We start from the raw sequence: 15,352 nt of genomic DNA, 5'->3' as shown, positions 1-15,352 counted from the left end.
ATGTTTTTGGAGCATCTTAACTTTCCTGGAAGATGTCCTGCCAACTTCTGCCTGCATCTGAAATATGAAGATACAATAAGAGTTCATAACAATAAATTGGTTTAAATTTAATCTTATCAGAGCAAATCTAAAATAAATGATAGTCACACAAATGGGACACAGATACATGAACTGTATTCTATGGCTAATAATTGATTTAAACTCATATAGTTCCTTAGTTTTCAAAAGCAGTGATAAGGCAAAAGTTTTCCATCTGCAGGAGTTCATGAAACCAAGGGTAAATAATAAAATATAGATACAGTGTGCATGTTGGAAATTGATTAGTGAAAGAAAAGTCTGAAAAAAGACTTTGAAACCATAAGTCACTATTGCCTCTTTTTCCATAACTGCTTCCTTGAAAGCTGTTCTCATGAAAAATATTGCTCCTCTGACTTAGACCAAATCAGATGTGCAGTTGATTCTTCACAAATAAGAGTTGAAATACAGGCATATAAAAACGTTAGAATTTGCTGCTTAATATTGTAAAGCTGAAAGCTTCATGATTTTGCAAGCTTAGCTAAGATCTGTACTTTCGAAGTGCAGATTACTGTAAGCTCCTAACAGTAATTGGATAGAACTGCCTTGAATTGCTTTAATGAGGAAAAAAAAAAATAATACAATTTTGTGAAGTAAAGAATTTTCACTCATCTCCTGATTCTATCTGGGCTGATTCAAAGTTAACGCCTTGACTAAAATTATTAGCATTTTCAAATTTCTTCTTTTTTTTTTGCCTTAAAGAACCAAGTAGGCACTTTATAAAAGATAAAGTTTTTAGCACAGAGAAGAGGGAGAATGAAGGGAAATTGCAACCTTTTCTCTGAAACCTGTTTTCTAACTATTGAATTGATGGCATTTCACAGGTTGCAACTTTAATTTGTAACCCAACATATTCAAACCCAGAAATATAATAGTGCAAATTCTCCGTGGCATCATCAATGGAAAAGGGAGTAAGCAGCAATTCTTCATATTTCTCTTACAGTTTCCCAGCCCTTTTCCCCCATGTTTGTAAGTTTTTCCATAGAAGACAAAGGTCAGAAAGAAAATCTTAAAAAATAGATCAAAGAAAAGAAATGAGGTTAATTCTTCACACCGTATCTATTCTACTTCTCTCAAGCTATTGTCATATTCCCTTTCCCCAGTTCAGACTTCTAATCGCTTGCCCAAAATGCACAGTTTTGCAATCCTGTTTTAGTAGGTGCTAAATCTGTTCTTTTGGGGACCACGTCATAGGTCTACATAAAAATGTAGAATGATCTGCTTCTTTGAGAGGAGGATCAGGATATGCTCTTTAGAAAATCCTGTTAAGTGCTGAATGGGACCTGGTATACACACCAAATACCCTGTGTGTATACATGGAACAGGACTTGATGATCGGAGTGTTTTGAACAGAAGCTGTCAGAATTCAGCTCTACAATTAAAGGATTGGGAGAGGAGCCTTCAGGATAAGAAGCCATTATAAAGCGAGCTGCAGTTGTGGAATACACACCTAACTTTCCTTTTTATTCAACCATTGGATAGAAAGAGTTCAGATGTTATAAAATCTAAGACATAATTAGCGTTAACTTGGTTCCCTAGTACAGAGATCAATGGTGCAAGTTTAACGAGCATTGAGGGTCCCCAACTTCTTCTTTATTAGTTTCTCCATCATGGTGGTTGGGCATTTCTTAGTGCTGCGGAGTTCCTTTGTGTTGTGTGCCAGGTGTTGGGAGCTGTGAGGTTAGACAGGCTCCTTTACAACTAGATACCCTCCATCCTGCTGCCACTCACTTATCTACGTCTAAATGAGACTGAATTTGCATAACTTACACATAGCGATGAACGAGACTGACCTTACTCTACCTCACTTTCAATCATTTTTCGCCTTTTTCTGCACTTTCTGCTCTTTAAATGTCAGTCAGTGCTGCAGGAATACGCAGGCCAAAAGTATAAAAGTGAGAAAGAGTTCCACCTAAGAAATGAATATAGATAATTTCCTCCATTTTATACCTCATTTCTGAGATTATTCAGGCTTATGGGGTGAAATTTAAAGGTGACTGTTAATTTGTGCATGTAATTGACAGGATTCCAGCAACTTCTCATTCCCCAGTTTAGTCTCAGGTTCCCTAGTTCCTTCTTGCTTTACTGACACCTTCTCACTTCTCTATACACCGTGGGAATTGTTTCATCTTTTCATTCTTAGATTTTGTACCCTGCACAATTGCTTTTCTTACTTTGCTAGAAGTAAGTGGTAAGATACTAATATGCATTACGATCACATAGATGGTAAAATGTTTGAAATTATAATTAAAGCATAACTTTAACAGGATTTGAGTTTAATATGAACAGCTATGTATGTCATCCATCAGACTAACAACTCTTTGCTCAAATTCCCTAGGAATTTAGAGACAATACTTTACATGAAATGCTTCAGATCCTTCTTTTTTGCATTAAAAAGATAAAATTAACCTGTAATATAATCATAACGATGAGGGGAATTTGAATAAAATTAGCTCTTAATTCCATTTGAATTCTATATCTCTGAAACATAAAGCTCATAACTCCCCTATGGAGTTTTGCCATTTTTTTCTTTTATGATCAGTTGGAGAATTGATCATGGGCATTGATTGCCATATGTTTTCATTACTTCAGCAAATACATAAAGAGAGTAAAGTTTATTAGTGCTTTGAAATTTGAATGAACTGCCTTCTGTAGTTTATACCAACATACATATTTAGGTAGAATTGAATGCATAGGAGAATTAATTAATAGCAGGCAGGTCAATTCCTATCTTAAATGAGTTAAAACTTCTCAGCCACCATCTCGTTTACATTTCATGATGAACCTGGGAAGTGTGGAGACGTAAATTGTGCAACTGTGGTATTCCTCATATCTAAATTCAATATATGCGTAAACCAGATGTGACCTTCATTTCAACAGACAGTAAAGAATGCACTGGCAGAAAATATACGGCAAAGATGACAAGGATTAAATGTATTTCCCCTCAAAAGAGATACTCAGAGGATACTGCTTTCTTGTCCTTAAGGAAAAGTCCCCAGCCATGTAAATGGTATTCATAATGAAAATAAACACTAAATGACAGTGTGATCTATAACACTTTCATACACCACCAGGTACAGGCAAAAGTGGCGTAAGTCTCGCTCTTCTGAACCAAACACTCAGACTCTACCAGATCTTGGCAAAGCTGGAAAAGGATTAAAATCAAGGGGTCAAACTACATCAAAAGTCAATGTTTGCTGTGAAAGGGATCTCTCTTCTGTATGCTCTAACAAGTTCCATATAAAGGTTTTCTTTTTCTTACCTTGGATTGTGTATGGCACAACTTGTATGGGGCACTGGTTTTCCCAATATGCCAAAATTACAATTTTAACTCTGGTTTTCCTTTATTCTCTTGCACTATTTGTAGGCATCCTACTGCTTCAGTCATACATAAAAAGATATGTCTTTCAAGGATGATGGTTAAATTTTACGTGATCTGTATGTCTTCCTGGTCTGTGAGATGAATAGTGCTCATGGGTAGGGTTTGCTTTCAGAAAACAGACAGAGCAAAACCTGACAGCGAGTGGGGTACGTTAGAGAATATTCATATATGACCTGTGAGTCAAGATGATTTGTGTTAAAACTGGGTCACTTTACAAGTATTTATTCCATAAATACACTTGTATGCAAAGTTTGAACTGAAAGAAAATTTTATGGCCATGTTATAAACCTCAGAAAACGGTAGAAATGTTTACAGCTTATAATGAGTGCATGGACACAGAAATCATTAACCTTACCAATTCCTCATTGGGTTTCTGAGATTATATAAAAGCAACCTTAAATTCAGGGTGGTATCTAGAAAGAGCCCTCAATGAACCTTACAGTGCTCTAGAGTCTATTTCCTCCCAACTTTCTAGGCCGAAATGCCTCCTATTTCATAAATACAAAGGAGTAGGAGCAAAGTGTCTACAATGATTATCTCAGATTAAGTATTATCAGGGAGAAAGAAAATCTTTTTTTGAATTTATATATTCAGCCATAGATGCGCAAATGCTGTTCACACTGCCTACCACCCCCTACTTCCCAAACCTCAAGACAATTCCAAGCTGATCTGCAATTCCAGAGACATTAGGTCTTCTCGTTTTGGTATGGGTCACCATGGATCATCTAAGGTAGAGCTTGCCTTGTTGAAAACCTAAATAACAGTACGTTATGATTTATGACATCAGAGAATCATTTTTGAGTGTAATTACAGTGCTTCTGAGAACTGGCTGCAAATGAAAAAGGATGACAAAACTACTAGCCAAAAAGCCAGCACTTGGAGCAATTTGGTGCTGAGGAAGGATATGAGAACACGTATAAGATAAACCACGAGAGAACATACGCTTCCACCTTTAAATCTCTTTGCATATTTCAGCAAAGAGAGAGAAATGCCCTAAATTCATGTGAACAATGGAGATTTTTCAGCTCCTATTTTCAGAACAGACAAAATTTTATTCACATGCCCAGAAATGGCCTGGACTTGTATGAGACAACCGGCCACAGTTTGAGATTCCCCGGGAGGTGAGAAAAGGAAGAGCTCTCTTAGAAACATAAAGGCACTGCAGGAGGCCATCCCAGCACTGTTGGCTGTTGAAAGCATTTCTGCACAAATAATAAACTAAATTCTAGTTAAATTTAACAATAAAAGCAAATTATACAGTATGAAACAGGGTTAAAGGTGAAGAGAAAGAAATAGACTTAGCTATGGGCAACAACTTTATTTAAATCAGATATTGAACAACTGTGAAAGATAGAAGAATGACCTAGTAGGTTATTCTTTTCTCTTGGATCTCTGAGGAAAGCAACTGCTCATGAAGAATGATCACAGCAATTTGATTAACTGAACTGACTGATCCCTAACCAAATTGTAAGCGAACACTGTTATTATATCACCTGCAACAAAATCTGCTGAAAAAATCAAACGAGTCTGAAATAGCTGTCAGGTTGCTTTTATTGAAAGGAAGCTTTTATTTCTCCTGTTTTGCTGGTAGCATTGGAATGACTGTGACAAACAGCAAGCACAATGTCCTGATGTTCTTTGGATTAATCTGTATTCTACCTGAATTTCACAGTGTACAATCCAGTGCAACAGATAGACATGCTGGGGTAATAGCTGTGGAAATTCAGCAGACAAATTCTAATGTTTACTAAAAGCAGCTACAGTTACTGAGGAAAAAAGTTAAACTCTTAGATGGATCAAGTTTTGACCTGTATTTAGGCTACTGAATTTACCACAATTGATTGGAAAGTCATTAGAAATTAATAAAAATTAAATGTATACAGATATATCTAGCAATACAGGCAAACAATAGGGAAATTTATAAAAATCTAAAGATTTTGATTCATTTTCTAACCTGAGTAGCAGAGAAGTAATACCTTAAATGGGAATTGCCTAAATTCCAGATATATAATCCCATCACACAAGCTTCCAGTGAAAACAGTGCTTCAGAAGTTTCAAAACCCAAATTTTTGTATTTTTCACACCTAATTACACATTTAAGAGGCCAGCTGCAAGCACTCAGGCTTCATTTTTTTTTTTTCTTTGTATCATTGATGTTTATTTTCTTTTTATACAGAGTTTTTGCTTCCAGTAACCTGTAAGAAAATTCACTATGCTACTGGCATGTTGTCTAAGATATGGTAGGAGTAAATCACTTCTGCTGAAATTCCAGTTGGAGGTCTTATCAATTCAAGTGGGTTTGTGGCCGCAGTATTTTCTCCAGTTTACCTTACCTATGTACACTGTAAGGCAGTACTATTCTCTTCTGAAACTCAGGTGGTACCATTGAAAAGCAAGCTCAAGGTGTTGAAGGTGTCCTCAATTTGGAATGTAATGAAAATGGACTAAGGATGCACATGAAACAGTAAATTTATTTTTCATGACAACTAACAGTTCTAAGTCACAAGCCTGCACATGTGATGCATAAGAAGTATTTATGGAATACAAACCCACACCTTACCAAGGATACCAGCCTGTAAGCACTGACCCTGGCAGGGGCTGGCTGTTTTAGATAGCTGTAGAGTGGTTTAGATACAAACCCATAGTCACAAAAAATGCCCATGTCCACACCACTGTCTGATTAAATAAGCTAACTTTACTGGAACATTCTAAAAGTAAGTACAAGAGTAAAGCCAAAAGTGATATTTAGAAGTGAAAGAAACAAAGCATCAAGTGATGAAAGGAATAATGATGCGCCATGGTTAAAATCACCGAATAAAAGGACTCAAGGTATGCTTCCCCTGAGAACTCACAGGCACAGTCACACACACACAGGCACAAACAAAATCAATGCACTGATCTGAGTTTTGATTTGTTCCTGAATTTCTGTCATCTGTCAAGGATACTTTTTTTGTCTGTCGCCGCAGATCCTATATGAACCGTGCCTATATGGGACTTCATGAAACCTTAGCTTAGAGGGAACCACAGTCAATGCAGCTGCTTCCTCCTCCACATTTTGAAGATTAGAGATAATAGAAGTAAAACACAAAATTCATGGCTCAGAAATCAAAGTCCTACTGAGGGGGTAAAAACTGTACACCAGAGGAAATGGAGAAATATAAATCTGAGCTGTATAAAAAACATCTCCCCCTTAAATTCTGTCTTTACTATAGCAGAAATGGGAGAAAAGGAAAATAGACTCAAGGAGAAAGGTGAATCTAGAGCAGAATAGTCAGTCTGTTCCCCTCTGGGCTTATAAAGAGCAGACTCGAATCAAATCCTTGGAAGTCCTTGGGAAAAGGATACTCTTAGCAGGTTACAAGTATCTCAGAGAACACCAGTATTTTCCTAAGGGGAATGAAAAGAGAGTCTTGAAAAGGTTCCAAAAGTCACAAAAGTAATTTTGATTCAATATGCTTACTGATAAAATATCTGTAGCAATAGCCCCAAGATAGTAAGCTATGCTCTTCAGTTTGAAATTACCAGATCCATTTCTGCAGCCTTGATCTACCAGCTGAGGCTGAGCTGAGACAGAACCCCACTGCACCCACCCCCCCAACATATTTGTGTCCTTCTCTAAAGGGAGAAGGCTTGAGGTGCCCCTTCCCATTACCGTGGGAGATGGACATAAAGAGATGGACAAGGTCTTTCTATTACTGGTTGGACAAGGCCAAATGCAACAGGGCTGAGTCCAGGTGCTATTGCATTAGTATTTGTACAGCTACAATAGGTCTGCAAAGGAATTTTAATCTGTGTCTTGAAGAAGAAAGCTGATTAATTACTGGTTCTACGTTGGTCCTTTTTTCTAGATCCTGCATAGAACACATTCCCTTGAGAAAAACAAGAGTAGTTTCCTCATCCAACATTACATTCTCAGGACTGTTGAATGTCAAAGTTACACAGACACACACTTTCCATTTCCATTTTTAATTCCAGTTCAGCTTAGACAAACCTGAGCATCTGCTGATAAACTGCCTTTGCCATTCTCCAAGTACAACGCTCGTAGAGCAGTGTCCAGGAAGGACAGCTTTGCTTTAAGTCTGGGTAGACTTGACATTTGCTCAAAGTCCTTGCTTGATCTTTGGATGCAATATAATGCCAAAAACCTCACTGAATCCATATTCTCGTTATGCACCAGTTCTGCATAAAATTGGGTAAGTCTGTTCTCTTGGTAGGTCACCACTTAGAAAAATCATGAAAACTTTATAAAGAATTCCTGAACACTAAAACTGCAAATGGAAAAGAGACATCCTGGACATTTTATCCAAGGTACAAGACAGGCCCCAGGCAAGATTTATGGGATTTTTGCCACAATGCCAGATGACTCTTAATCATTCTAGTAGAATGCGGCAGCTTAAGCAGATCTTTAGAGAGGTAATAAAGGCCTTTTTTGCTGACTACTTTTCAGGATGCAAATAGCATTTGTGAGGTGCAGTTAAATATGAAAAATAATTCTGGACACAAGGTGGATAATGACGTGTGGACAAGTTTTCTGATTTTATTTCCAACAATAGCCACCATCCAAGCTTGCTGAGAGCAGCCTTTATCAGGCCAAAAATCAGGGGAACAGAGAAATGAAATTTTCATTTGTGGAACCGAAATAAAATCTGTATTTCTGAAAGAAGAATCTAGTTATTTTTGCAATACGAGAACAATTAATATTCTGCAATAAGTGTACTACATCCCTAATGTTCCTTGGTTTGTGTTGAACAAATGGCACTGAGATGAATGATTTTCAGATTTTCTTTTGTCAGTCATAGTGTAGGAATGGTTAATTGTTGTGGCCCCAATTGATTAATTGATTCTTTAAGAATTTGATGGGTATAGGAGGAAGGGAACTGCATGAGACAACACATAACGTTGCTTTCTTTAAATCTCATTGCCCTCAAACAGCAAGCTTTAAGCTGTCTCTTCTGCAAAGGCCAGCAGCTCTGCTGTGCTCTTACAGCTCTCGGGTACAGCTGTGACTGGGCCTAGGTGACACGTTAGTGTCTCTAGGTGTTACACAGAAGTAGCTATGAAGTGCATGGGAAATTATACTGTAATTCCGATGTGAGAATATGGCCTTCCATGTGCTGCAAAATATCACTGGACTATGGGTTGATATGCTACATGCCATGGACAACCCTCAGGGCAATATGAGTTGTCACAGTACTGACAGGATCTACAGCCACAATGAGAAATCCTTCTAAATAGGTACATTTTTATTTGACTGGATAGGTACTCTTACCTTTTCCACTTTCCTTCCAACCGGACCACAAATCTGTATTTCTTTGCCAGTCTTCATACCTCTAACTGAATTTCATTTACCACCACCAAAAATTATACAATGATAACTAACTACAAAACACACGCAACCGAACTTGTGTTGTGATGAAAGTCAACATCTTTAGTATTAATAATGTTGGCTTTGATGCATGTAACACACCAAAAATGGTTCTTTCTTCCCTTTGGAACAAAAGCAAATTTTGAAACTTTGGAATTTTCCCCAGGATAGAAACCTTGTTTTCCACAAGCCATGGTGAGAGAATACTGGTCTGGGGTACAGCAGCTGTTGTGTACAGCCAGGAAAGAATATGAACGAGAATGCTTAGTAAATGCACTGGGAATATAAAATGAGAGCTTTTACTAACTGCAAAGGACCGGGGTTTATATTATCTCCTGTGAGAAAACTTACACCAGCTTTTTGACAATAATATATGGCCATGGAAGTAAATTTAAATTTATTCATAGGCAAAGTTTTTTTAAAACTACAAATCATATCAGTAAAGTTCAAACAGAAAATTCAATTAATCAGGATGTTAGGAATACACCTGTTCAGTTTCCCAAATGGCTGTGTCACTCAGTCGCACTCTAATAAAGGCTATTCTCTGTTCCGATGAGGTTTCGTTTATACTAATATTTAGAAATGGCTCATGCTTTAGAGACTGGTATTTCCAGCAGCACTCCAATTCAGGATATGAGGAATACAGGTGCAAGGAAGATGCTATCCCTTATTTCTTAGCCCTCAGTTTTAAGTGCCAATTACGAAAATGTTTGTTAGACATAGCTGAAAAACACACACATACAAACTGACCTGTGATTAGTCACCATAAATAACAAGCACCAAATAGGTGACATGAAAATTTGCAAACATCCCATGATATTTGTTTCTGCTCATTAGGCATCAGATTCATTAACAAAAGCCAGAGGGATCATTTGCACAACCCAGAAAGACCACGAACAGCAAAAGAGGCTAAGCAGCTTCAGTTGTACTACTGAGCCCAGGGTTCTGAGGGACCAGACCGGGACCCAGAAAACTCTCCTTTGCATTTGTCCTGCTGGATGACACTGAGTACGCGATGTCCTCTCAGTTGGGATTCATTACTTCAGCTTAAGGCAGGGATAATGATACTGACCTTCTTTGTAAAGTACTTGGAAACGTGCAGATGGAGAGCATGTAGCTGTTAAAGGGGCAGAGGAGGAAGGACAAACCATACTCATCCCTGTCATGCCACGTTAGATGCTGGTTAGAACCAGGTTGCTCAACCTGCATGTAATACGCCCAACCCATTCAGTGTTGCTGCATCACTGCAGTCTCATAGGCTGACTTCTAGTACTCTGCGCCAGCATCTGAGGATGGATTTTGTATTCCTTATAGACTAGGCAAATATAACTTATTGCAAATTCAATCAGGCAACTTTTCCTTACTGCACCTCTTGTAACAGAATGGCCTTCAAATACAGAGGGCAAGTAGAAGGCGTGTGCCAACCACATAGAGTTTAAGTGTGATTTAAAAGGGCCTTAAGCAGTTGCTCTGCCTTTGGTGGTGAATTTCACTTTCTGAAAATAGATTGAAGGAAGAATACAATCTTCCTCACTGCATTCCAACTTTTTTTGTGCGTGTGAAGTGGAAATTTATCCATTACACTGATTTACTCTGTCACCTGCTGATCGAACTGGAGCAGGTACACCTCCATCAGCGCTCAGCCTCCAAATCAGAGACTACTACAAAAAACTCCCAACGTTTGACATGGAAATATCTAGCCCTGATCTGGTTAACACTTGCTAACAAGTGTTAAACTTGTTAAACTTTATACACCTGTAAACAGAGTTTACAGCCATAAGTTTTGCCATCGTTTTATACCCATAAACATGGTTTACAGTGATATATATAGCAACGACAACGACACTGACGAGCACTCAACAGAAACACAGATGTCGAGATGTTCCTATGCAATCTGTATTACTGCATACATCTACGTAAACTTAGTTGAATAATCAAAGTTACCGTGTTTACCATAAAGGCAAATATCAATATTTTAAATGCAAAGACGAGCCATTTTATCTGCAGTTTCATAATCAAAATTTCTCGAATCGCATCATGCTTTCACAGAAAAAAGCCTCTGAGTAGACACCCACTTCTCCAAATTTGCGTGGAGTGTCTACAAAGTTACCAATTTCCAATTTAGTTTGCTTTTTACCCAGGAGTAAGTGGAAGAAAATCAGCCAACTTACGATCTCCTTGACAACGCACTGGACCCACCGATATCTTGGCTTCAGACCCAGGCCGGTCAACATCTCCAACCACTATCTGACTGACTGGGAGGTGCTCTTTGTATGACAACATCCCAGTGTCTTTTCTCCTGAATTACAGAGAGGAAAAGAAAGCAATTGTGAAACATATTAAAATAATTTTCTTTGATCATTATCACTATTCAATGAACTAAGCACCAAAAGAATAGGTATGCAACAACTATACCCGTACAGTGTTATCATCTAAAAACCTGTCTCAAACAAGATCAGACTGAGCAATAACGCTGCCAGTTTACTGGGAAACAGATGGATAGCAGCTACTGTCACCCAGGAACACAGTTATGAGTAGCAGCTTGCTTTGTGGCCACTTCCGGACTCAGCTGGGCTTGTGTGGGTCCCCTTGCTTTCCAGACTGACTGGCTCCATACCAGTGGGTAACACTTTGTTGTTGATCTCCTCGCTGATGTCTTCTGAGAGGGAAAAAAAAAATAATCCTAGTGCTTCCTAGAAGTGCATCTTTTTTGCTCTAGTTGCTGTCAGGTATTATCCTAACAATACGACCTCTGCATACCAAGGAATCACTGCTCTTTAAATATTTAATATTTTTAGTATTATATTAAAAAAGAGAAATTAAAGACTAATTATCTGAAAAGGCTTGTCGTCTTAGTCCTGTCATTTCTAACACTGTGCTTAAGTCCAAAAAATCTAAACTTGTGAATCTAACCACAATTATACACCTCAAACCCCATTTAAGTTAGCCAGATCACTAAAATTCAATTTATAGTCATGTCTAAAAGCTCCTCATTTCAACTGCAGTGATTACGCTGCTGCCTTTTTCATGCCTAGACCAAATCACTGTGCACAGTTACAACATTTTTACTTTATCATTTCAGTAGTTGAATCCAGCTGGCATGTTGAGTGCTGTTTCTTCCAAATAGAAAATAAAATAAACCAAATTTAATTAGGTACCTTATCTCTCAGGTGCTTTTCCTTTTTTTTTTTTTTTTGACATAAATATGTGGAAGTCCAAAAATATCCACATGGGAAAAAAATGGGTTATACATAGTGTTAGGACTATACTTCTTGACACAAAAGAAAGAGGAAGGAAAATGAATCCATTTATTTATCTTTTTTTTTTCTCTTTCTTTTTAGCTATACCTTGCCTTGTGATTGAGTATCTAAAGTAAGCAACTAAAATAAATTCCTTTGTTCAAAAATACCACAAGATGAAGGATGAATTCAGGATCTGGAAAAGTACCTGAAGAGCACAGTATGACCCTAACTGGGAACTTGTAAGGATTTCAAGAAACTGAGTCTTTTTCATCTCTAACTTGGATGACTCCATGATCTGACTCATTAGATTGCTAACAACTTGGAAGCACAGCAGGGATCTGCATGATCTGTGGTAATGCTCTGAGTTTTCCAGTAGCATAGTAGTATTTTCTGGTAGCGTCTCCAGTCATCATCCTCACGGGGTCCCTCTGAAGAGATGGAAGGCAAGAAATTCTTTTTAAAAGAAACACGACTAAAGTAATTAAGAAAATAACCATCACATTTTTGAACAACAGTTCATTGGAACTCCCGTCAGTTCTCTGTGATGAAGGCAGTAATTAAAGATTTAATTACTAGAGTATTTCAAGCAGTAGATGACTGTTTTCCTTAATCTGTATGTTCTTCCCCTTCAGCAGCTTGCCTTTTTCAGTGGGACCTTTGTGTTGCTGAGACCATTAACACTCTCTGGTTGCACACAGCTGTACCAGGTGCTACAGGGGACTGCCAGAAAGGAAGGAAAATAGAGAGGGGTAACCTTCACAGGCTTCTGCAGATTCTGCCAGGTTGTACCATACCACTTTTCATCCACAGATTGCAATGCCCTGTGCAAAGATACCGTATTCATCAATTTGGAGACTGGAGATATAAGAAAAGGGAGATTAAAGGACTTTCCCTTTAAGAAAGAAAAGAGTGAATAACAAAGCCAGGTATGCAGACCTAATCTTCCATCTCTGCTAAAGACCTGTATCCATGGGACCCACTCCCTTCTGATAGAGGATAAATGTAGGTCATCATTTCACTCTTTCTGAGATTTTCCTCTGAGACTGGCTTTCTCTGCTGATTGTTACTCTTTCAAAGAACGCTTTAAAGATGGACACGTCCATTTAAAATAAAGAATTCTTCAAAGAGCGATAAAAAGAAAACTATTGGCATTTCTCTTCTTTCCTTCCCCTCTCACGAAAAGAGCTCATATTTCAGCTCCAAAGAAGAACGTCAAAGGGCAGCACTTTTCCTGCCACCAATAGCTTTCACTCTTTTGAAGGAAATTAAAAAGAGCAGTAACAATTTTCTTCTTCTTTACTGATCATGTTTCTACTCATTTTAATATTTTATTTATGCATTTAGTGATACTGTCACTTTAAAGCTGTTACCATGACAATAAAACTGAATATTAGAGTTCTTTTCAGAAATAGTCTTATTTTCTGATAATCACTTACTTGTCTCATCATTGCAGGAGAAGCATTCTCCCCTGCACAGAAGCTATTGAGGGCTGGGAGCACTGGACTAAGAATTGAGAGAAGTGCGGTGTCTTTTCTCCAGCAGTACCTGTGCAGTTCATTTGCTCTTAACAAAAAAGGGATAATGATAGCTTTTGGTCCAGGCATACACCAAAAAGACAAATACACTCAAGAGACTGAGTGGCTCTATTATGCTTTTCGAAGGTACTTATAGTTCCTTGGGACATACTAATCAGTGCTGACAAAGTCAAAAAAGTTGTAAACCAAGGGCTGATTATAATGCTTGACTTTGTACTACACACTGAGAAATAATCACAGCTGGAACACTCAATTCCTGCAAGTGATAATGCTTCTGCCGGTATTTAAAGACTTTGCACATTAAGAGGGTGGAGAAAGTCTCTGATGTTTTTCCTCACCAAAGAAAATCCCCTTAAGAGAAAAAAGATTGAATTCAGAGTGTGTCATATTCCTATTAATAGCCAAATGGGAGATGAATGAATCTGATCAAATCCTGTAATTATTGCCAGGAGATATTGATGAAATCTCAGTGTAATTTTCTATTTCTAATTTCTTTTCCTATATATAATAATCTGCAAAGTGCTTCAGGGTGCCTTTGAATGAAAGCTGCAGATATTAGTGTAAGATTTATCATTGTTTTGATTATGATCATCTACTTACTCTTTATAAGCGTTCCATGGTATGTAAAAAAGAAATGCATTGTGCATATATCAGCAAATGACATATTCAAAGTAGTGATAAGATTCTGAATCACTATTAACTTGTTTATATAATATAATGTTTTCATACAACCAGACTTCTGTTACTGGAGTAATTTATTTTCTCCAATTTTGTTAGACATCACTTTATTATCAGCCCAGTCCTACACAGGGAAACTCACAGAGAACATATACAGGTAGGAATGGACTTAATTTTAAAAGACATGCTTACATCAGCTGAGGAACTGGAATTGTTTTGAGAATATAAATAAAACACCTGCTGCATTGAAACTGCAGTATTAAACATATTATTTAATTGTTAACAGTGGTTTGAAGAATACAGACTCTCAAGTATTCCCATTTCAAGGGTATACAATCGTCCACCTCTCACAAGACCCAGCTTTTTACTATGCAAGCGCCTCTGTTGTAATCCCTGCATTTCCATAATCTATCTGAGAGAGGCATAAAGCAGTTTAGTCCGTGTGGTATCTGCAAATGAATGTCTGTAAAAAACATTGTGAAGGGTACAGATGTGCCAAGTATTAGTATTTTTTCTCTTCCAAAAATATCTGGCAAGAATTTTATTTATATTAGAATTGCTAAGAAGAGCTAATATTACAGAGAATTTAATGAACAATGCAATTTTGGCAGCAGCCTTAATAATATGGAAGCAAGTTATTTGGAAATATGCAAGTTCTAATTAACAGGATTAGAAACAGGGCAAACAAAACTAGGATTAAAGCAGAGAAAGCTAACTTTTGAAAGGTTTTGATAAAATTTAGTTAACTTTTAAATGTACGTACTATGCAGCACAAAAGCCACTCTGTTCCCAGGGCTCTGCCCTTCTTAGGAATTGTAAACTGCCAACAATATACTCTAAGCTGGAACCTTTTATCCCCGCTTGAATTTGCTGTTCTCAGGGATTCTCTTGTCCCTTTCTCACGTCTTGTAACCTCAGATACCCTTGTACGTTAAGTTGGAGCTAAGGACTCATCCTTGATCTGGCTGCCAGAAGGTATTATGGAAAATTTCTCATTACTCTGCGGGATCGTATAAAGTGATGGAGAGTCATAACTCAATTCAAGTTTTTTCCACACTGGCATTGGACAGGCTGA

General features: G+C 37.6%; 1 protein-coding gene across 1 annotated transcript in view; it reads right to left on the bottom strand.

Moving 5' to 3' along the window:
• Positions 1-15,352, bottom strand: part of CNTNAP2 (contactin associated protein 2) — an 864,917-nt gene that overhangs the window by 176,155 nt on the left and 673,410 nt on the right. The window contains exon 15 of the mRNA XM_074146844.1: positions 10,994-11,121. Within this exon, the coding sequence (XP_074002945.1) occupies positions 10,994-11,121 (128 nt within the window). The remainder of the gene's footprint in view (positions 1-10,993; positions 11,122-15,352) is intronic.

The sequence above is a fragment of the Numenius arquata genome, chromosome 4 (assembly GCF_964106895.1).
Source record: "Numenius arquata chromosome 4, bNumArq3.hap1.1, whole genome shotgun sequence".
Taxonomy (NCBI): Eukaryota; Metazoa; Chordata; class Aves; order Charadriiformes; family Scolopacidae; genus Numenius; species Numenius arquata.
The sequence above is the reverse complement of the archived record's forward strand: the minus strand, read 5'-3'. Positions and strand labels throughout refer to the sequence as shown.